At 46.1% G+C, this 23,403-nt stretch overlaps 1 protein-coding gene across 1 annotated transcript; it reads right to left on the bottom strand.

The window, feature by feature from the left end:
* Positions 1 to 342: 342 nt before the first annotated feature.
* On the bottom strand, positions 343 to 21,925 carry CRLS1 (cardiolipin synthase 1; the record flags this gene model as incomplete). The annotated part of the gene is made up of 7 exons (XM_080716614.1): positions 343 to 430; positions 2,000 to 2,091; positions 3,397 to 3,465; positions 4,769 to 4,854; positions 13,197 to 13,326; positions 18,604 to 18,741; positions 21,686 to 21,925. The coding sequence occupies 7 exons, from the start codon at positions 21,923 to 21,925 to the stop codon at positions 343 to 345; spliced, it is 843 nt and encodes a 280-aa protein (XP_080572740.1).
* Between the last annotated feature and the right edge of the window lie 1,478 nt (positions 21,926 to 23,403).

Consider the following 23,403-nt stretch of genomic DNA (forward strand, 5'->3'; position numbering starts at 1 on the left):
AATTCTAAAGAGAGGTGTCAACTCCGTGGTTTCCATGCTCTGAATTATGTTTTTAAAAATATATATATAAAAAGAGACTCAAAATAATCGGAATAATTCATCTTTTATAATCAAGAAACCTAAGATTAAAAACTCTAAATTATAATTTTATTTATATTTTAAAAATACATTGGAAATTCTGCACCTGCCCATGATCAAGCTTATTCTCAACGCACATTACTTCAATCTCGATGCCATGGTTCGTTCTGAGTCTTCTGAAGCCGAGCACCAAAGCAGAGCAGCTCCGCAGCTCTCGGCTGGCGCTGCTGCACGCGCTGCTCCGGCTCAGGGCACGCACGGCCTTCACCTGTCCTTTATCACCTGAACTGTTTTCCGACCATAATGGTAATAACTGTAAGCTGATGCAGCTGTGGTGAACGCTGTAAAACACCTTTTATGGAAGGAAAAAAGACTCAATTGTCAAATCTAAAACAGTGACGTGGGGATCATGAAGAATACATTTATAAGACCGACATAAAGAGTAAAAAGGGCTGTGTGGCATAATTTTTTTAACTACAAACATCTAAACATACACTTTTCTTTAGGATTTCAGTTGAGTAAGTAAAGTGGACCAAAACTAACCCAGCTAGCGAGGCCTACAAAGTACTCCTCCTAGCGACTGTCCTTTCTGTCCAGACTGCCCCAGGACCTGTGTTCTCGTACTCACGACCACCTCTTCCTGCAGATGAGACGGAACTGGCTCGGGGCCGTGACAGGGCCACACAGCCCGGTGTGGTTTCCTCTCTCTAAAGCGCCGGTGCCCTGTCCACTGCTCCACGCTACACAGAATACAAGACTCTCTTTCTTACAATTTCTAATGACTCCAGGGACACTGAGTGGTGTAAGTGACTCAGCTCTCTTTACTGAGCTGCCAGGTCAACCGGGCCCCGGGCATGGTGGGCGGGGACGGCCAGCTCACAGGAAGCTGCTGCTCCCTCCCCAGGCGAGGCACAGGCAGCAGGACGTTTTCTCTGATCCCAAATCTGCTCCTGTTAGTCTGGCCTTCTAAATCCATACAGGAACCATGAAAAGCAAGTGTAGGAAGAACCGCTATTTCTGAGAACTAAGCTGGGTTCTTTGGAAAGAATAAACCGTGGCAGAAGAAGTAGGAAAGGACTGTGAACGAAGCGGGAGAACCCTGTGAGAGCCCGAGGTGGACTCTACAATAGACTGCTTAGCACAGGTCTGAAGTTCCTGCATCACCTTAAGGCAGCAAAAGCGGAAGACGAGAGGCTGCACTGCGGACGGCATTGAGCGAGGACACTCCTGCCGATGGCCCCTGCCCAAGGAAGAAGCCTTCACCTTGTACCAGAAAACATGAGTCAGAAGGACACACACTTATACTTTTAGATTAAAAAGTTTAGAATGTGTATCATTTTAAAAGATTCTTTGGTTTAGGTGACTGATTAATCAACCACTTTCTGGCCTGGACTGTATCAAGTGAGAAGATTTATAAGGAAGTCAACGTGGCACATCCTGAATTCTGAAAGTGTGTATTTCTAAGACTATGAATAAGCAACTAGCATATTAAAGTAAGAGTCAAACTCCTCTCCCGAGGGGTCACTCCCACTAGACCCCTCCACCAGGCCGGATGCCCTTGCCTGCAGCCTCTGTCCCCCCACACCGACTGTGCTGAGGATCTGTCCTGCCCTTGATGGCCGCCACCAGCCTCCTCCTGCTCAAAGTCCACCTGAACCTCCTGGTTCAATGCCACTTCTTCCCAAAGCGAGCCCCTTCCTCCTGGCTGGAGACTTGTCCTCCTCTCAAACCCCAACACATTGGCAGTGCCTCCCGTTCGTTTTAATTTGCATGAAAGCTCATGTCTACCGCCCATACTTAAAAATAAGCTTAAGAATGATACCTATCATTCAGTAATAATCCTGGAACAAAATTATGTCTAGGAATGTCAAAATAAACCACTGTTGACATTAGCAAATGTTACAGAGTACGTGTAGCTCACCACAGTATCTGAAGATAAATGCTGTCAGCATAATTGAAAACCGGAGCTGCTAAAGAAGCTGCCACCAGGATTAACTGGACAGCTGTGTTTACCTTAAAAAGAAAAAAGAAGCGATATAACATTAGCATCAGGATTCTGTTTCAATTTAGAGTCAAGGGCGGGCGGGGCCCATCAGGACAGCTCACAGCATGCTTGCCGCTGACCTGCGGTCGCCATGCCAACGGGGCAGCACTCATAGGCGAGAGCGCGTCCTGGCCCCCTGGCCCTGTCTAGAAAGCTGCCCGACACAGTGAGGGCACTGACAGTATCAAGTCCTACTGCCTTGAATTTCCACAGCAATTCAATAACGTTACACAATTCTTCCCTTTTTTCTAGCCCCCTGAATGGGAATTATTACGCTGCCAATAAAAAAAGTAAGAAAAAAATGAGGTAGGTGACTTTGCCCGTAGTCAAAGACCAGAAAAGAACTAAGCCTGCAGCCAGATCCCCTCCTGCTCCCCAGCGCCTTCTACTCGCCCGTCAAACTGCAATGCGCTCAGCTCCATGAGGAGCCTCTCTGAAGGAGAAGAGCGCGATTCTGCACCAAGAGGCAGCAGGGGCGAGGAAAGGAAACAACTAGAAACGGCCCAGCGGCGCCCTCCGCTCAAAAGGCTCCGTGTGCGAGTCTGAACAAGACGCTGAGCACTGCGTGCCAAGAAGACCTCCGTCTAGCATCCACTCTGAGCCAAGTGGCAAGGGCCCCGCTTCACTTTAAAAGTAAATGATAAACTGGGCTGGAGTCGGCCTGAGCACGAGTCTGCAGGGCGCGCCTGTTCTGCAGCCACTTCCTACAGTGGTGCTCCCACGGCTGACCTGATACAGAGACGAGTCACCGAAGGCACAAAGTCCCTGTGTGTGGGTGAAAGCCCACCCCAGGGAGTCTCTGAACAAAAGCCACGCCCCATCTCCAAGACCAGCCCCAAACTGTCACATCTCTAACGCAGGAAGGGGACCAAAGGGCGCGGGAGCAAGTGCGAGGGACTAGGAAACAAGTGCGGCCCGAGGGCACCGAGGGTCCTTCCTGGGCACAGAGACGGCAGTCACTCTGAGATGACCCAGGAAACAAGGGCGAGAACACTGTGGCTGCTACTAATGCTACTGGAGGAACCTTCTACCCCTACCTACGTCAGCTGCAAACGAAAGGCCTTAGGAGATGATGTTTCACCGTAGGGACCGAGGAAGGAAAACCACAGGACTCTTGATCACCTCTGCGTCTCAACCAACAACTGCTCCTCCCTTCTCTACCCTCCCGCCCGCCTGCTCAAAGCCATCTCACTTCCAGCTGCTCTTGCCTGAGGTTCATATTCCATGTAAACATTCCCCAGGAGTACCTTTAAAGGATGCTGTGTGTCTCTTACCTTGCTGATGAATGTTGGTTTTAACCTCGCAGTAGCATAGCAAGGGTTGAAATACTTAGCTAGTGTTCTCTGGCAGGGGACCAAAAAAAAAAAAAAAAGGTTTCAATTTATTGCTCAAGTTTAAAACAAACATTTTATTATACATAGGTAGCAGTCACTGCGTGCTCACCACTGCCGGCCCTATGCTAGAAGCCCCTTTGTATGCATCTCTCATGGTGTTAAGTGAGCAGTACCTACATTCTTATAATCAGATACAGGCTACTGAAAATTGATTCTTTAGAATTTATATACTTATTTCTTGTCTTACAAAATCCTAATGTTTACTGGGCATGGCAGTACACGCTTGTAATCCCAGCATGTATGTGGGCAGCTGAGACAGGAGGATCACAGTTCGCAGCCAGCCTCGGCTACTTAGTGAGGCCCTGTTTCAAAATAAATAATAAAAAATAGGGCAGGGGGTGTAGCTCGGAAGTAGAAAACCTCTGGGTTCAATCCCCGGTACTGCAAATAAATAAATAAATAAATCCTGACGCAGATGTAATCAAAGTTTTTGCTAAATAAACTCAGTAAGACTCTCTTGGCACAATTTTCTTAAAAACAAATGAATACCGTCCTCTCTTCACTGGGCTGAGACTCGTGAGGTTAGGGGACAGCTGTGCTCGGGTACTCACAGAAGAGTGAGCAAGGACGCGGGCAAGCCGCTCCCGCTCAGTGTGACTCTAAGGCTGGTTTTAAACAGTGCTTAAAGGCTAATCAGACCACACGGCCCGGAGCTATGTGAAGCACCTCTGACAGTGTGCTGCGAGGCCTGCGGGCTGAGCTGACTTTCATCAACCTTAGAGTTGGACTTAAAACGGAAACATGGCTTCTGAAAAACTGTTTATTAGCCGGGCGTCGTGGCGCACGCTTGTCATCCCAGCATTGGGGAGGCTGAGACAGAAGAATCAGTGCATGGCCAGCCTCAGCTACTTAATGAGGCCCTTTACAACTTAGCGAGACCGTGTTTCAAAATAAAGAATAAAAAATAGAGGTGGGGGTGGAGCTCGGAGGTAGAACGCCCCTGGGTTCCATCCCCAGGACTGCAAAACAAACAAACAAACAAATAGATTATTTGTGTTCAATAACTGCCTTAGTATGATTCAAATAATAATGTAATTAATTTTTAATGTAAATTAGTTTTTGTAATTTAATTACAAAATTTTTGTAATTTAATTTTAATGTAAATTAATTTTAATGTAATTTTTTAAAACTCTTGGTAAATGAGTAAAAAATAATTGCTGTACATTATTTCTACAGACTGAACAAGCATACAATAAAGTCAATCTCTATTCTTGCCTTAAGGATAAAAGAATATTTTTTGAAACAAACTCACCGGTGTTGGAAGAGTTCGATATCTGACATAAAAAACAGCAGCAATCAACACTACATCTCTTGAAATTATCATGTAAGTAAGTGGAACTGAAAAATAAAGCATAAGCTTAATGAGGACTTTGGAATTATGAACAGACAGCATGACTATAACAAAGTCGCATCCAGCCTTGCCATGAACCGCCTTCCCTAGGTAAAATGCCCTCCTACACATGTGCTGACGTGGTCAGTCCCCGCTGGAACCCCTGGCCTCTGGTGGTCTCTCAACAAGAGTGCGGAGCGGCTGCGCTCTGGACGGCTGACTGCCTTCACACCTGCTTCTCCCCCTCCCCTGTCAGCCGGAGTCTGCAGACAGCGGGCTCCTGCTCCCTCCTTCCCGTCTCCTGCTCTGCTACTTCTCAGCTTCGTGGATTTGGAGAAAAGATCACCATGCTCGTTAGGGTTAGATGCAAAGACATGACAAGCAGCTAGGAGATGAGAGTGTCGGGGACTTCGACTCTGCTTCTGTTTAGTGCTGGGTACTGAACCCAGGATATTTTACCACTGGACCCTATTTTATTTTTTATTTGGAAACAGGATCTAGCTAAGTTGCTAAGAGCCTCATTAGCTCTTAGTTTAGATGGCTTAAAAATTGGGATGCTTCTGTTTCAGCCTCCCAAGTACTGGGATTACAGGCACAGGCCACCATGCCTGGCTTCATTTTTGTTTTTGAAACAGGGTCTCTCTAGGATGCTGTCTAAGCTGCCGAGGCTGATCTTGAACCTGCGATCCTGCTGTCTCAGCTTCCCAAGTCTTGGGCTTACAAGCCTGTGCCACTGTGCCAGGCTGAGGTTTCAGGAGCTCTGATTAGCTGTCTGCAGGTTAGACTGTTCTCTGAAGAATGAACCTTGCTATATGTACGACCTGTGAGGAGACAAAGACAACCCCAATCTTGTCCAGGCAGCTCCTAGCCAGGCAGCCAGGATTTTTTCCCTGCCCAGGCATTCAATGGGTCCAACGTATCAAGAGTTTTCTTATTATAGACTGACTGTACCTTACTCGCCGTGCTTAGAACAAGAAATGCTTCAAGTTTTTCAGATTCTGAAATATTTGCATAGACACTTAAGAATCCTCAATCCAAAAATTCAAAATGTGAAATGTTCCAAAATCTAAAATTTTTTGGGTGTAATGTCATTTGACTAAATGACTGAGAATGGGTTCGCCTTTTTTTTTTTTTTTTTGGTGGTATTGGGGTTCCTGGAAGCCCTTCTACCTCCATACCTCCAGGCTACACTCCCAGACCTATTTTATTTTTTGGAAACAGGGTCTCCTAAGCCAGCGCGTCTGGCTTCGAACCTGCGCGATCCTCCTGTCTCTGCCTCCCAAGCGCGGGGATCACAAGCGTGCCCACCACGCCGGCTAGGGGTTCACATTTCTGTGTGTCTAGTTTTCCAGTTGGATTCATTCCTTGAATTTTGCAACATCGTCTCATAATCACAGCCAAAGACAGTATTTTAGGTGACAGCCAAAGTACCTTTGTTGAAGAACAGGAGAACAGAGAAATTATTTCACTTTATATCTTCCTGCACTATAGAGACTTTTACACTATGAGCCTCTTTTATACAGAAAAAAAAAAATATTTTGCCGGGCGTGGTGGCGCACGCTTGTAATCCCCGCGCTTGGGAGGCGGAGACAGGAGGATCGCGCAGGTTCGAAGCCAGCCGCGCGCGCTGGCTTAGGAGACCCTGTTTCTAAATAAAAATATAAAAATAGGTCTGGGAGTGTAGCCCAGAGGTAGAAGGGCTTCCAGGAACCTCAGTACCACCAAAAAAAAAAAAAAAAAATATTTTTAAAAGAGAAAAAAAATCCCGAGTTCAAACAGTTCAATTTTTTTCAATTATAGAAATAAAAGAATCACATCTAGCCCTTCCCTATTTTCAAAAAACTTCTTTTAGGAATTACTTGAGGCTGTATTTATTGACCTCTTTAGTTCTAAAATCCTGTCAGCTTTTATAACTCGAACAAAATTACAGACACAACGTCTTCATTACAGATTTACACCAGTCTTGCTGGCCACGGCTCTGATGTAAGTGCTCCTGGCCCAGCCCTTGCTGGCCACACTACTCCAAGGAGAAAAGGCTCCTGCACTCAGCGACAGAATGCCAGCCAACCTAGAAAAACGCGAGCTTTCACTTCAGAAGCCTCTTCTACGGCGATCGCTGGCGGCTGAATGCCATCTACACTCGCACTTTCAGGGCAGCAAATTGCGCACAGTGCCGTGAAGGACGCCAAGATGGCGGCCTGGGGATGCGGGCCTGCGGGGTCCAGCCTGTGCCGGGCGGCGCCATGGACTCCAACCTGCAGCGATGCGGCAGTGAGCATAGTGCCGAGATGGACCATCTATGCCTGGTGGGTCATCTCGTAAAACAAAGCCAAGTCCCCAGGGAGACCCAGCAGTGCCGTTTATACGAACTTAGTATGAATTCAAAAGATAGCAAAATCAAAACTGCAAAGAAAAATCAGAAAGCTAGACACACAGGAGGAAAGGTTAACCGACTGAGTAATTGACACAATATGCAGACCAAACGAAGACAAAAGTCAACAGAGACATAAGAGACTTCAACAGGGTTAAAAACCCGAGCACCACACACCCGACCCCTGCAGAACGTGCACTCACGCAGCATGGATGAAATGCTTAACAAAGCCCACTTCATTCTAGGCTTAAGGACTATAATCATAGAATGTGTTCTCTGAACATACGCTAATTATGCTTAAAATCAGTAATAAAAAGATAGCTAGAAGCCAGGCATGGTGGCACAGGCCTGTAATCCCAGCATTAGGGGGCTGAGAAAGGAGGATCACGGTTCGAGGACAGCCTCAACTACTTAGTGAGGCCCTTTGCAACTGGTGAGACCCTGTTTCAGAAGAATTAAAAATAGGCTGGGTGTGTAGCTCAGAGCTAGAATGCCCCTGGGTTCTATCCACAATACTGCAGAAAAAAATAAAGCTAGAAAATCCCCACATAATGAAAATGAATTAAGAAATAAGTACTTATTAACTAGATAGGTGAAAGAATCGTAATGGAAATAGGAAAGAAAATATTTTCTATTAGAATATGAAAAAATACTAACATTAATATATGCCATGTAAAAGAAGTTTTAGGGCAATGTTCAGCTTGACATGAAGCTTTAGAAAAGCGAGAAGCAGTGAGTTTCGTGCCATGCTCGGCTGCACCGTCCCCTACGGCAGCCTCTGCAGCAGCAGCGCCTGAACGGACCGCTCAGCAGCGACAGGTGCAGCAAGTGCAAACCAGCAGGAGACGCTGAAGCACGGCAGAAACAACTGGGCAACATTTTCATTGATTATACGTTGAAATGAAATAGTGGGTTAGATAAAAATATCCCCAAATTATTCTCACCTGTTTCCTCTTATTTTTTAAATATAACTATTTAAAAATTTTAAATTACACACATGGCTATTTTATTCCTATGATACAGAACTAATATAAGAAACTTTTTAAAAGAACACCAATGAGCCAGGTGTGGTAGCACATGCTTGTAATACCAGTACTTGGGAGGATGAGACAGGAGGGTTGCAGGTTTGAGGACAGCCTCAGCAACTTAGGGAGACCCTGTTTCCACATTTAAAAAACCACACACAACAAAATAGGGCTGGGGGTATAGCTCAGAGGTAGAATTCTCCTGGGTTCAATCCCCAGTACCAAAAAAATAAAAGCACATCACAGAAGATCAACAACAGAAAGTTGGTTATCTGAAGATTCATAAAACTGACAGGCCCCTGGAAAGACCGATGGGGGGGGGGGGCAAATAATCAACAATCAACAGCTCATGATAATTAGTTACAACACAGAAGAAATGGACAAATTTCTAGAAAACATCGCAATCTATGCAATGATCAAAAGATGAACTATTAAAACTGAATCGTCCTGTTAACAATTTTTAAAAATTGGTTATTTCAAGACTCTGCAAACGAAAATTCCAGGCTTCAATAGCTTCAAAAAACTATCAAACATTTAAAATGGAAATAACTATAATCTCACCAAAACATCTTACAATAGAAGGACAAAAAAAAATTCCCCATCTCATTCTATGAGGCTAAGAAAGGTACTTGAAGAAAAGAATTCGAGGTCAATGTCATGAATCTAATTGTGAAATCTTAAATACTAGCACCAAATCCAGCAACACCTTCATGTTGTTTATACCAGGAAGTGCAGGTTGTTTTAACACTAGAAAATCAGTAATATAATTTACCTCGTATCAACGCCATAGAGAGAAAAATGATTGATCAAAATATACAAAGGGCTGGGCGTGGTGGTGCACGCTTGAAATCCCCGCGCTTGGGAGGCTGAGGCAGGAGGACCATGCAGGTTGGAAGCCAGCCTCAGCTACTTAGTAAGGCTTTCGACAACAGTGAGACCCTGTCTCCAAATAAAATATAAAATAGGCCTGGGAGTGTAGCCCAGAGGTAGAAAGCCCCTGGGTTTCACCCCCAGTACCACAACACACACACACAAAGAAATTTCTACTTCAATCGTGATTAAAAACTCTAACTCCTAACAAATGGGAACTTCTTAACTTGAAAAAAAGAATCTCCTCAAAACCCTTCAGCAGTGAACCATTAGGAGACTAGGGATAAAACAGATGCCACTCCTACAGGTAGGTAAAAGAGAAACTGAAGGACCACAAAAGAAATATGCTGTGAACAGTCATAAGAGGTATGTAACTGAGCCGGGCGCGGTGGCGCACGCTTGTCATCCCAGCATTCGGAGGCTGAGACCTGAGGATCACGGTTCGCAGACAGCCTCAGCTACTCAGTGAGGCCCTCCGCAACCTGTTTCAAAATAAAAAATAAAAATAGGGTAGGAGGGGGGAGCTCGGAGGTAGAATGTCCCTGGGTTCCATCCCCAGACCCGTCAAAAAAAATATAAAAGTATGTAACCGAGGAAGTATATAAATATAGAATTTGTATTAGAGATAAAATTTGTTAGACATATAAATCAACATAAGAAACAGAAATGATTTTCATCCTATCAGTTATTAATCCTATCAATTATTAATGTAATTTTTAAAAGCTACCATTTACAAGAACATTCAGAACTATCAGGTATTTAAGAATAAATCTAAGGCCAGGTATGGTGGCACACGCTTGTAATCCCAGTACTTGGGAGGTTGAGACAGGAGGATTGCAGATTTGTGGCCAGCCTCAGCTACTTAGTGAGGCCCTCTGCAGCTTAGTGAGACTGTGTTTTAAAAGAATAAAAAATAGGAATAGAGGTGTAGCTCAGAGGTAGAATGTCCCTGGGTTCAATTCCCCAATATTGCAAATAAATAAATAAATCTATCAAAAAATTATTATTTCTCTGGAGAAAATTTAAAAAACTTTCAGAGACATTATGGAAAACCCAAATAGAGATGAACATGTTTGTGGACTGGAAGACTTACTATTGTAAAAATGTCAATTCCTCCCAATAGATCTGTCAGATTTGATGCAATCCCAATCAAGATCTCAACCAAATTCCCCCCCCCCCCAGAAAGAGTTGCTGTTTCTGGAAAAGCTGATCCTATAATTCATACACCGATGGGAAGTCCTACTTACTATTGTAAAAATGTCAATTCCTCCCAATAGATCTGTCAGATTTAATGCAATCCCAATCAAGATCTCAACCAAATCCCCCCCCCCCCCGAGAAAGAGTTGCTGTTTCTGGAAAAGCTGATCCTATAATTCATACACCGATGGGAAGTCCTAAGAATAGGCAATGTAGGACGACTTGCTCTGTCAAAGATTTAGGCTTTCAGCAAAGCGTAGAATGTGACTGGTACAAAGACTGGCAAATCAACAGGAAGAAGGAGACAACCTAGAAATGGACTTGGGCATTGCAGTGAGTCTGCAAAATATAAATTTTTTTAATTAAAGAAAACAGCTGGGATAACTAGGTGTACAGATAAGCAATCAGAAATAAAATCTTTAGACAGATAATTTGTAGTCTAATCTTTAGACTACAAGTGGCACACACTAGTAGTCCCAGTTCTCAGGAGGCTGAGACAGGAGGATGACAGGTTTGCAACCAAACTCAGCAACTTAGCGAGACCCTGTTTCAAACTAAAAAATAGGGCTGAGGTTGTAGCCCAGAGGTAAATGCCCTGGGGTACAACTAGTACCACAAAAAAAGAGGAGGAGGAAGAAAAGGAGGACTTAGGAGGAGGAGGAGAAAGGAAAAAAATTAGGAAAAATTTTTTTAAACATTTCTAATACAAAATCCAATGATATAATAAAGGAAAAACTCTCAGAATGCTATGAGACTTCTCTACAGCAAGATGAAATGAGAAAGTCTATAGAAGAGGACTGTCAAAATTCTCAGTCAAAATGATGTGTAACTGAAAAGCTATGGCCATTCAATGGCCAATCAAGTACAGAAAGTAGAATAAAGATTTTGTTTGTTTGTTTTTTGGTGGTACTGGGGATGGAACCCAGGGGCTTTTCTACCTCCGGGCTGTACTCCCAGACCTGTTTTATACTTTATTTGGAAACAGTCTCACTAAGTTGCTGAAAGCCTCACTCAGTAGCTGAGGCTGGCTTCGAACCCGTGCGATCCTCCTGGCTCAGCCTCTCAGGAGATGGGATTACAAGCCTGCGCCCCCACGCCCGGCTAGAATAAAGACATTTTAGATGTCCAGGACTTCCCAAAGTTTTGCCGCCATACTGCATCTTTTTACAGGAAACTGGAGGATTCACTTAACCAGAAGGAAAGACATTGGGGCCTAGCAAAATAGATGCTACACAGGAGAAACAGAAATTCCCAAAATGATAGTGAAGGGAAGACGGAGTTTGGAGGACAACACACACATACACACACCCTCTCACAAAACATTACATAATACCAAAACCTGGGAATAATTTTTACATTCATCGGGGAAAATGACTTAGCCAACCTGAATAAATAACACAACACAATGTAACTTTAAGAAATGAGAAATACAAAAAATACACATACTATAAAAATATACTGAATTTTAAAGTCAACAGAATGCTTTGTAGGTTTTTTCCCTTAAAATGTATAAGAACAAGTAGCCCTGCTCCTCCAGTTCCCCAATCACATACACAATTCTTCTTGTCTTTTTTTTTTTGGTGGTGCTGGGGATGGAACCCAGGGGCATTCTACCTCCAAGCTACACTCCCAGCCCTATTTTTATTCTGTATTTCGAAAAAAGGTCTGAGTTGCAAAGAGCTTCACTAAGTAGCTGAGGCTGTCCTCGAAACGCAATTCTCCTGTCTCAGCCTCCTAAATGCGGGGATCACAAGCATGTGTTACCATGCCTGGCTTGTATAATTCTTTTTTTTTTTCTTCTTCTTCTTTCCAGTACTGGGGTAGAACCCAGGGGCATTGTACTTCTGAATACCCAGTCCTTTATTTTAGTCTTTTTTCCCCCCTTGGTGGTACTGGGGGTGGAACCCAGAGGCTTTCTACCTCTGGGCCATACTTCCAGACCTATTTTCTATTTTATTTGGAAACAGGGTCTCACTAAGTTGCTGAGAGCCTCACTCAGTAGCTGAGGCTGGCTTCGAATCTGAGTGATCCTCCTGTCTCAACCTCCCAAGCACTGGGATTACAAGCATGCGCCACCATGCCCGGCTTATAATTGATTTTTAAATTTGTTTTCACAACTTTTAAAACTAAAGGTGACAAAGAGAAAGAACTTTAAGCTTGAAGACTACACTTGACTAAAATAAATGCCACTATACATCTTCCTATCAAATGTCAATAATAATACAGCACTGAGGGACCAGATGGCAAGCTTCTCTTCTCAGATCCTATTTCTAATTTTTGGGGGGGAAAAAAACAGTTAATCTGGAATGAGAGAAAAATCGATTTGAGAAATACAGCTGAAGTAGAAGATAAGCAACTAGAAAGGTACATGCAAAACGCAAAGCAAAAGATCATAAAATGTTGTTAGAAAAAGTATTGAGATAATGTATAAACTTTAGGTATGATTTGAAAACTGCACAAGAATGTCTAAATTAATAGCGTGAAATTTTACAGATATATTTATGACTTCAGAGTTCATATTATAATTAAACTTAAAGATAGAGACAGGAAAAAATTTAAATTACTTCTCAGAAAGCTAGGCACTAAAAACATATACTAGAGCATGAAAGATTCTAGAGTAATATGGATTGGCACTAGGAAATATTTGTTTAACTTTAATTTTAAACAATCTTACTAAGAAAACACTGCTTCTATAAGTAAAAGGACATAAATTCTTTAAAAAAGTCCATTTTGATAAGCAAAACAATTCAATAACTAAAAATTAGGGAAATAGTTTAAAGTTCAAAAATATAATTTTGGATTAAAATTATGTCTCTCGAGAAATCCTAAGCTGATGAATGTGGCTCTTACCTATGCTATTGACAAGTACGCAGGATGGCATTCTTACCTGGGATAAGATCTGCATATGTCAAGCTAACATATAAGATGCTGATAAGTATCTTATCAGCAAGTGGATCAAGAGCACTTCCCAAAGCTGACTTTTGATTGGCCCAGTTTCGAGCAATAAATCCATCCAACTGAAAATAGAAGTGTTTGTTTTATAAATGTCATGATAGGAACAGGTAGATATTTTGAAGTTAGAGATACCAGAATAACAACTCTCAAAATCTGTTTCTTATCCCCATTCTTATGTTTTCAGTGATACACTTCACTTTTAAATTAGCAAATGGCCTGAAAATACCTCCATGGTTTATCCCCAAGGCCTTCCGTTTTATCTCCCCGTTTTCACAATGTCCCTTTGTGGGATGAAACCAGACACAAATCTGGAAATGTAAGGAACCCACACACACTCAGGAAAGCATGGCAACAGAGCCTGAACTCGCCAGGCCGGCTCCCTGCTGCGGCCGATCTCCCCCTCCCTCTTTACTCTTTAATACGACCCGGCTCCTTACGTTCTAACTTACTCTCAACGTTGGAATTTACTGCGTTCAGTACCACTGTTATATTTGCATTGCATGTACTGGATAAAAACCTCAGTCCTCTGTATCTGGCCTAGTTAAAATCCGGATACTCATTTCTATGACTTATTACTGGAAACAGATAGTTTAAAGCAGACGTCAAACAGCTGCCAGCAAGCCAAAGGAGGAGGCCTAAAGCCTGGTTTTAATTGATCTGCCAGAGCTTTTAAAAACAGTAACTAGAGCCGGGCGTGGTGGCGCACGCTTGTCATCCCCGCGCTTGGGAGGCAGAGACAGGAGGACCGCGCAGGTTCGAAGCCAGCCGCGCGCGCTGGCTTAGGAGACCCTGTTTCCAAATAAAAATGTAAAAATAGGTCTGGGAGTGTAGCCCGGAGGTAGAAGGGCTGCCAGGAACCCCAGTACCACCAAAAAAAAAAAAAAAAAAAAAAAAAAAAAAAGTAACTAGTTGCCAGCATTTACCATAAAAATATAGGTCCCCAGCCTAACTTCACAAAGAGAAGGACTAAAACCAAACGCTATCCATACACACTAAGCGAGGTTCATGGGCTGTTTTACCCCCATCTTTACCTGGCTTTTACTCATTTTTTACTGTTTTTTAGAATTGGAGATTGAACCCACAGGCATTCGACCTCTGAGCTACACCCCCAGCTTTTTAAATTTTTCACTTTGAAACAAGGTCTCCCTAAGTTGCTGCCTCTCTAAGTTGCTGACGCTAGCCTCAAACCTGCTATCCTCCCGTCTCAGCCTCCAAGTACTGGGATTACAGGCATGTGCCGCCCCATCTGGTTTACTCATTTTATTTAACTTCAAGCTTTAACAAACGTTTGATTTCTCGATTCCTATTTCTAGGGGGCGAAATAAGATTTATATGTAATTAAACACAGTACTCTAAAGAATGAGAAAGTCCTCCAAATGTCAAGCATCCCAGTGAGCTCAAGGAGACAGCGAGAGCACGCTTCAGGGGCTAAGAATGCGGTGTGCGCAGCTGAGCTGTTCAAGGCCTGGCTCTGCCACTTACTAGCTGCAGGACCTTGGGCACTCGCGAGTTGCTCGTCTAGAAGAGAGGTGTGACTGCCCAGCCCAAACGGCTGGGTGTCGCCAGCACAGAAAACTGATACCTGTTCAGTGCTCGGTACTTAGTGCTTCTTCAAAACAAGCAGTTACTCCCTATTAGCATCTCAGCTGGAGACCCGACGCATTCTTCAGCAGTAGAGGCGATGCACGTCGAGTGCGAGCTGGGCTCTGGCGCTCCAGCTTTTGGTTCAGTTTCTGGCCCCAGGGGGGCTTAACCTGCTGCCTGCTTCTTTTTTACAGCATCAGCCTCTTGTTCTCACCAGAGCTCTCACACTGGGATTCCAAGGTCCATAATATCCTCGTCTCTTCCCTTGGTGGACACCGACACGTCCTCAAGCCACTCTCCCTTAGCCCTGCCAGAAACAACCACCTGCACCCTGGGACTGCGCGCCAACTGCTGCTGGACACGGCTCCAGAAAGCACACTGGGCCGACAGGTCTCCTCCCAACTCCTGGCCCCGAGTGTCCCCCGACCTCGGCATGCCGGGCCCCCACTGCACTTGCCTCCTCTCCCAGGCCCGTCCTCTCTCTTCAGCCCTACTTCCTCTCTCCTGAATCCTCATGCTAGCCGTGACCACCTCTAGATTTTCCTTGAGGAAACCTAGACTGTTAGCAGTTTTATATCCCCCACCAAATCCACCGACCCGCGCACCCTCAGCTGCAGCGCGGGCCCTCACCTCGTGTGACCTGCCTCCTCCGTCCTCACCTCCCCTTCTGTCGCTCCTTCTTACCTGTCACTCGTAATCAGCTAACAGCACCCACCATGGCCACACCTCACACTGCCCACCCAGCCCGCATCCCAGACTCCACGCCCGCCCTCCCGGGGCACCCCCCCACCCCGGGGCACGCCTCCCTGCCGTTCTCTGCCTTCCTTACCAGCCTCCCTCAGCGCCCTCCTGGCGTCTGCTCATTGCCACACTGTAGCTCACTTCCCTGTCCCTCAATCCTCGTGTTTTACTTGAGACCAGGTGGTTCACCCACTTCTCTATCTTTATGTGTGTGTGGTACTAGGGATTGAATTCAGTCAGGTGCATTCTACCTCTGAGTGAGACTCCAGACCTATTTTTTATTCTTTTTTTTTTTTTTTTTGGGTGTGTGTGTGTGTGTGTGTGTGTGTGTGTGTGTATTTTTTTTCCAGTATTGAGGATAGAATGCAGGCACTACACCTTGGAGCTACACCCCAGAACTACTTTTTACTTTTTATTTAATTTTTTGTGGTACTAGGGGTGGAACCCAGAGGCTTTCTACCTCCGGGCTATACTCCCAGACCTATTTTTTATATTTTATTTGGAAGCAGGGTCTAAGTTGCCAAGAGCCTCACTAAGTAGCTGAGGCTGGCTTCGAACCTGTGCGATCCTCCTGTCTCAGCCTCCCAAGTGCTGGGATTACATGCAAGTGTGCACCATCACGCCCAGCCTTATTCTTTATTTTGAAACAGGGTCTCTCTAAGTTGCAGAGGGCCTTGCTAAGTTGCTGAGGCTGTCCTCAAACCAGCCATCCTCCTTTGTCTCCGCTTCTCAAATACTGGGATTACAGGCAGGCACCACCACACCCAGCTTGCACTTCAATGAGCCTCATGTGATGGCTCCTAAACCTGTACCTCCATAATGACAAATTCTTCCCACGCGCTCAGCTGATGCCTCTAATGGACAGGCACCACAATTCTTGGCACTTCTCCCTAAAGCCTGTCCTCTCCCAAATGCTGCCCATTCCAGAGAATCTTACCTCAATGCACCTGGTTTTTAAAAAGAGGATAAAGTAAATAACCCAAAGTCCAATGTTCCTATGTGACTCTTCTTTCACTCCACATGTCCAGTCTACCGACATAACGTTATCGTCAAAACATTATCCCAACCCGTTCACTTCTAACTCTGAACTCCAGCCCACGCCAGCAGCAGCGCCAGAGCCCGCGCGCTGAGAGGCGTCCTTCCAGCGGCCTGCGCCTCCTCCCTCCTCCGCAGCCTTTCCCACATGCCGTCCAGACCACACCCTTCCCTCCATCCCTGCTCACAGCTGTCTGCCCATGGGCTCGGTGGCCAGCCTGGAGTTATCAAAACCTCCGTGGAATAAACGTGAAGTGCGAACTCAGGTTGCCACACACACCTGACACACTTAGAAAATGTTCGCGCAGCGTCTCTTCCATGCAATGAATATTGCAATATACCCAACAAGCTAGCAGATAAAAAAAGTGAACCAATAACTAAAAAAATTCTTGTCTCTTACATAAAAATTTCCTTATCAGTATGATGACCTCTGGCAGACTTGGAGAGCACGCTAATGACTGGGGGCCTTGAGAAATAAAAGCAGGCGGGAGGAGACTGAAAAGGGAGGAGGCGATGACAAACAGGAGCTGACCTCGGGAAAAGCAAGGCCAGAGCCAACCCGAGGGCTGGGCCTGACGCCGCTGGAAGGCCTCGCAGCAGCGCGGGCGCTGTCCCTCGCTTGCCCTTCACGAGCCCAGCTAGCCCTGTACCGCTCACCAATGCCACGCCACCAGGCAGGTAGAGTCTGGTTCCAGGAACCTCCAAAGGATTAGCTGACATTGCAAAGAAAGTTGGGATGCAATTTACAGAAAATGAGCTTCTATTCTCACTACATCAAAGTTGAGCAAAGCTTTTCAAACATAAATTGGTTTGAAGAGGCACCAAATTAACGCTGCCTCTCTGGGTGCTCCCATGCATCCCAACCAGCCCTGTACAAGGAGAACTGTGGGCTGGGAACGCAGGTCAGTGGTAGAGCGCAGGACCAGTGCCTGGGTTTGTTCCCCAGGACTGCCAAAAAGAAAAAAAAAAAAAAAAAAAAAAACCACCAAAAAACAAGTATTACATCTATTTTCACACGCTAACTTTGCCTTGACTTGTACTTTCCTCTACCTCTTCCCCACTCCTCCCAACTCTCTTAGGACATGTGGTTTTCAAAGCAATTTCTAATTGTCCTTTTTATCTTTTTTTTTTGGTACTAGAGGTTGAACCCATAGGCATTCTACCTCTGAGCTATAGACCAGCCTATTTTGTGTTTTATTTTGAGACAGGGTCATATGAAGTTGCTGAGGCTCAAACCTGTGATCCTCCTATCTCAGTCTCCTGAATCCTGGCATTACGGGTGCGTGCCACCATGTTCGGCTTATTTCAAAGCCTTTATAAAAGCAAATTGGATGATAAACATAAATAATGTCACACTTGATGACAGCTGGGCAGCCCACAAAAGTATCAGTAGCCTTCTGTTAATAAAACTACTTTCCCAGCTTTAACTTGAGGTCACTCAAGTCAATCCTCCCCCTCCCGTAACTGACATGCTGGTCGAAAGAGCTCAAGGACACCGCTGCCTAGGCACGGCAGGCCTTCTGCAGAGCCCCGGAGGGTACGGAACAGAGCGCAGGCCTCCACAGTCCCTGGTCCCCTCCTGGCTCCCTAGGCCACTAACCACAGGGCACTGTGTCCCTCCCCACTGGGAAAATCAACTCTTCTTGCAGATGGAGTACTTTTGATCACAACAAATAGCAAAAAAGTCTCATGGCTTCCCTTCTTTATTTCTATCCCTAAAGCAAGCACTCAGCTCCTGAGGATTTTTAAGGTTATTTTTTGCTCCCACAGTAAGAAATGCCCCCTCTTACCCCTCTCTACAACCTTTACTTCCTCCCTGAGATCATAAAACAAACAGTTCCACACAGATGCTAAAGTCAGGTCCCTACGCTTGGGGATTTCCTTCCAAGGAAAAGCTGAGGAAGGCTTTGCTATTTCAGGACAGTAGTAGAGACCATGCGATTAGAAGGGAGGAAAAGGAGAGTGCTTTCACAACTTACCAGATCCGTTAGCCCAGCCAAAGCAAAGACTCCCAGTGCGACATTAAAATCTTCCTCAATAATCAAATATCCCAAAACTGGGGCCAAGCCAATTCTCGTCATTGACAACATATTTGGGATTGTCCATGGATTTTCATACTGAAACACAGAGACAACAAAGTTTAAATGCAATATACACGTTCACATTTTAAACAGCTCCATCCATCAGAAAAATATACGTACTAAACTTAAGAGTAAAAGGCTACATAAACTTTAAATTTAGTACATACACACATATATAGTCTTGTTCTAAACAGAGAAGAGAAACAAGTGTATTATCTACCACATAGTTAAGCCTTAAACTTGACTTTGTTATTAACATTTTGAAATTTCAATACTGCTTTTAAAAGTGAAACTTCCCAGTGTTCTTGTAAGTAGACAAATTGGTTTCAGAAAAAAAAAAAGCCAACTTATCAAATTATCAACCCTAGGCATCCTGGCTTCAGACGCTGCAAGTCGATGGCACCAGTGTGTAATCCCAGTACTTGTAAGGCTGAGACAGGAAGATCACTGGTTCCAAGCTTCTCAAGTTAGATAGACTATGTTTCAAAATTAAAAATAAAAAGGGCTGGGAGGTGTAGCTCAGAGGTAGAATGCCCCAGGACTAGATCCCTAATGCCACAAACACACAAAAATGACTACAACCAACCAACCTCCCTCATTTCCTTACACACATCCATCAAAAGGATACTGTCACGCTCTACAGAGGTATGAATGAAGAGGAGGGAAAAACCCAGATTTGACTCTATAACCTTATCACTAAGTCAGAGGCACGTTTCATTTCTCTGAGATACTTGTAAATAAAAATTTGTAAACCTGTTCTACAGCTAAGGAACTGGGGGTGGTGGTGCAGGTCTATAATCCCAGCACTTGAGAGGCTGAGGCAGGAGGATCACAGTTTCTGGGCAGCCGTAGCAACTTAGGCCCTCTGCAACTTAGTGAGACTTTCAAAATAAAAAATAAAATAGGGCTGGGGGTGTAACTCAGAGGGAGAATGCCCCCGGTCTCAACCCTCAGGTCCACAAAATAAACAGCCACGAGAATGTTGAGATTCCCAAGCAGAAACCAAGGGCTTTCACAGCTCCCACCCTGGAGCTATCATTCCTTGAAACCTCCTTTGGAGCCAAGCTGTTTGAAGCTGGCACTAACAAAAGGGCTCTGACAGCTGCTCTGAGTAAAAAACCTTCCTTGCCAAACAGATCTGATTTATGATAGGTTATTTCAACTTGAAAAAGTCTCGGCAGAGCTAAGACACCTGCCCAACAGGGTACAGAAATAACAAGAAAATGCCTTTCCCTAAAGCATTCCTCCTCCACGGAATCAAGACTGCAATATCACCCCATGAGGCTTTCTTTCTCTTCAAAGAACTAACCTTTCTTAACTGCTTCTTAATCAGTAACCAGGTTGCCTGAAGCTTAGTTAACTTTGCTTTAGAAAAAAGTGGAAGAGCTCATTTCCAAAAGCATCTTTTGAAAATCCAAAACCAAGCTGGGCGTGGTGGCGCACGCTTGTAATCCCCGAGCTTGGGAGGCTGAGACAGGAGGATCGCACAGGTTCGAAGCCAGCCTCAGCTACTGAGTAAGGCTCTCAGCAACTTAGTGAGACCTTGTTTCCAAATAAAGTGTATAGGTTTGGGAGTATAGCCCAGAGGCAGAAAGCCTTTGAGTTCCACCCCCAGTACCACTAAAAAAAAAAAAAAAAAAAAAAAAATCCAAAACCAACACTGTAAGAAAAGGAATTCTGCAGACATTAAGTACATACTTATAAAGAGACCCCAACAAGAAGAAAGCAGCTCAGCTTACAGGGATAATTGGGTGGCAGGGGTTGGGGTCAAGTTTCAAATACTCCCAGAAAGCTATAGAATGTCAAATAGTTCCACAAACAAGGATTAATACCAGACCTCTGCTCTGGACACTTTTTTTTTAAAAAAAATTGAAAACAGGACCTCATTATATAATCATACAAAAAACGTTCTCAGAATATATTCCACAACGAGTTCAAAGATCAGTGTTTCAGAATCCAGAGGAAAAAATGATAAAGTCTGTTGACTAGACTGTGGCACAGGGTCAAATACCACCCAAAGTTACAGCAGCTCACAGAAGGGACTGAGGGAGAGACAGGCAGTTCGCAAGTGAGAAAATGGGTTAACGAAGCAAAGAATCGGAATGAAGAGTCCTAAAATTAATCTCGGGGGTTATCTGTGGGAGCAAAATTAAACCGACACAACGTTGCCAACGGACCCATCATTTCGTTTAGTGAATTAACAAGCATATCTGAATGCTAATGCAACCGCGAAGACAGGTTTTTTCGCGTTCTGCATACAATTTTTCGGTTATAATAAAGCTGTACATTCATCAAAGTCCCCAAGTTACCATTCGGAAAACTAGTCTCAGATTACCCAACCAGATAACCTGTGGCATACTCGACCAACCACTGCCGTTCTGGGAAGGGCTTCGGCCAGGGCAGCTTCACAGCACCCAGGAACCAAAGCCCCACACGGGCAGCTCGAAGGGGAGCGGAGGCCACTTCGACCCATGCCGCTGCAGGAGAGCAGCCCAGGGCCCGCCGGAGACCTAACAATTGAAGATGTAATAATTGCACGGCCCTGCTAACATGACATCAAGGGCTGGCTCCCACTCACGCCCTGCATCGGCTGCCTGGGAAATGGTCCAGCGGGTAAGTGGATAAGCATTTCCCTCGTTACCTCAAACACAGCGCTACTCGTCCTCTATAACTCGGGGCTCACGGATCTTGAAATCGCCAACTAAGCGACTTTTAATTAGCCCCCATCCTCCCACCGTGTCCGGCCGCCAGAGGTCAAAGGACAGCGCCAGCCCTGCCCTCGCGAAGGCCCGGTCCCTCTCGAGGATTTCCCGCCCCTGCCCTGGCCGTGGGGATCCCGCCAGGAGATTAAGAACGGCTGGACCGGGGCGGCGCGTGCGGGGCCTCGGGCGGGCGGCTCCCGCGGGGCTTCGAGGCCCGGCCGCGGAGCCCGCACCCCGCACCCCGCACCCCGCCCGGCCCGGCCCGGCCCGCCACGTACCGGGACCCAGCGGCCGCCCGGCGCCTCCGCTCGCGCCGCGGGCCCGGGGGCCGCCTTCCCCGCGCCCGAGCAGTGGGCCCGCGGGCCGGGCGCGGCCGGGCGCAGCCACCGGCGCGGGCAGCAGGCCGCGGGCGGCGGCAGGAGCCCGCGCGAGCGCGCCTTGGCCGGCCGCGCCCCCCGCGCCCAGGCGGCCGCGCGCAGGGCCCCCCACGAGCCGCGCGCCGCGCGCCACGCCAGCATGGCCGCAGGCCGAGCGCTCAGCAGCGCGGGCCGCCCGCCAGCCGCCCCGCCACGCCGCCCGCGCCGGGCCGGGCCGCCGCGGCCGCCGCTGCCTCCATCCTGGCTGGGGCCGCCGCGCGCTCCGCTTATATGGGCGGCCGCGGCCGCCGAGCGAGGACGCCCTCGCGACGCTTTTGCGACAGCCGCGCCGCCGCCCGGCGCCCCCTGGCGGCCGCGGGAGGCGCTGCCGCGCGGGGCGACCGCGGGGAAGGGAGGGAGGGAGGGAGGCCGTCCCCGCCCCCCCCGCGGTGCGCGGCGCTCCAGGCTCCTGGGGCAGGTTCAAAATATGAGTGTTTGGTATCGAAACGGTAAGTACCAGCTCTCTGCACCTTTCCTTGTTTGGGGGGCATCGAATGAGTCTATACATCTTATGTCCAAAAATAGAAATAATGGGAAATGTCAATAGCAAACTATATGGAAGGAGTGCTCACTCTTCTATAAGCTGTACTGTATTTTCCCACTTCATCCTCCCAACAATTGTAAATGTAAGTTACGTTATTACCTTTGCTTTTTTTTATGGGTAAACTTACACAAAACTTGCCTGTTCAAAGAAAACCCAAAAATCACGAATCAGTTCATCATTAAGTGATCATTACACACCAGTATTAACCTGTTGACACTGCCTTCTTGGGGAGGGAGGCTGTGCAGCTCCACTCAACTACATCCCAGCCAGTGTCACACTGAACAGGAAGAGTTCCTGCCTCTCTCTGCTCCAGCCGGGTCCCTGCACCCCCACCTTAAAGTTGAAACTGGACATATTATGGACGAGTATTTTATGAGGGTCACCTGCAATTTCTTATGCACATTGAAATACTGATACTGAAAAGCTAAAATTTCTGCACTAGCATTGTAGAAAGGATAATTCTGTGTGTGTGTGGTGGTACTGGGGGTGGGACCCAGGTGGTCTCACTAAGTTGCTGAGAGCCTCACTAAGTAGCTGAGGCTGGCTTCAAACCTGTGCTATCCTCCTGTCTCAGCCTCCCAAGTGCAGGGATTACAAGTGTGCGTCACCATGCCCAGCTAGAAAGGATAATTTTGTCCTGAAAACACCACTGGAAGCGGCGATCTAGGCTCTTCCTGGGCACACTTGGTTTCCGGCTAAGCCCGGCAGGGGCGTGGGCAGGAGAGGAAGGCCTGGGCGAGCCTGTCGCTGTGCCCCGCTAGTAGGTGGGAAGGCCCCTATCAGGCAGGAAGTGACAGTAACTGTTGGGGTCTGTGGCTGGAGGTTTGGTAATGATTTGAGGGAAGGAAGGGATTGCAGGGGAGAAGTACCAACTTTAGTTAGTTTGGTCCTGTAATTAGTCAGTACCAAACAGTATAGAATCTAAGAAAATATGGAGCAGTTTCTTCTGATAAATTAGGCTTCTATCATTTTCCCAAAAATTTATAACTATGTAATAGCCTACATGGAAGGTCCTTATTTTCTCCTTGAATTACGA

The sequence above is a fragment of the Muscardinus avellanarius genome (assembly GCF_963383645.1).
Source record: "Muscardinus avellanarius genome assembly, chromosome: 19".
NCBI classification, from domain to species: domain Eukaryota; kingdom Metazoa; phylum Chordata; class Mammalia; order Rodentia; family Gliridae; genus Muscardinus; species Muscardinus avellanarius.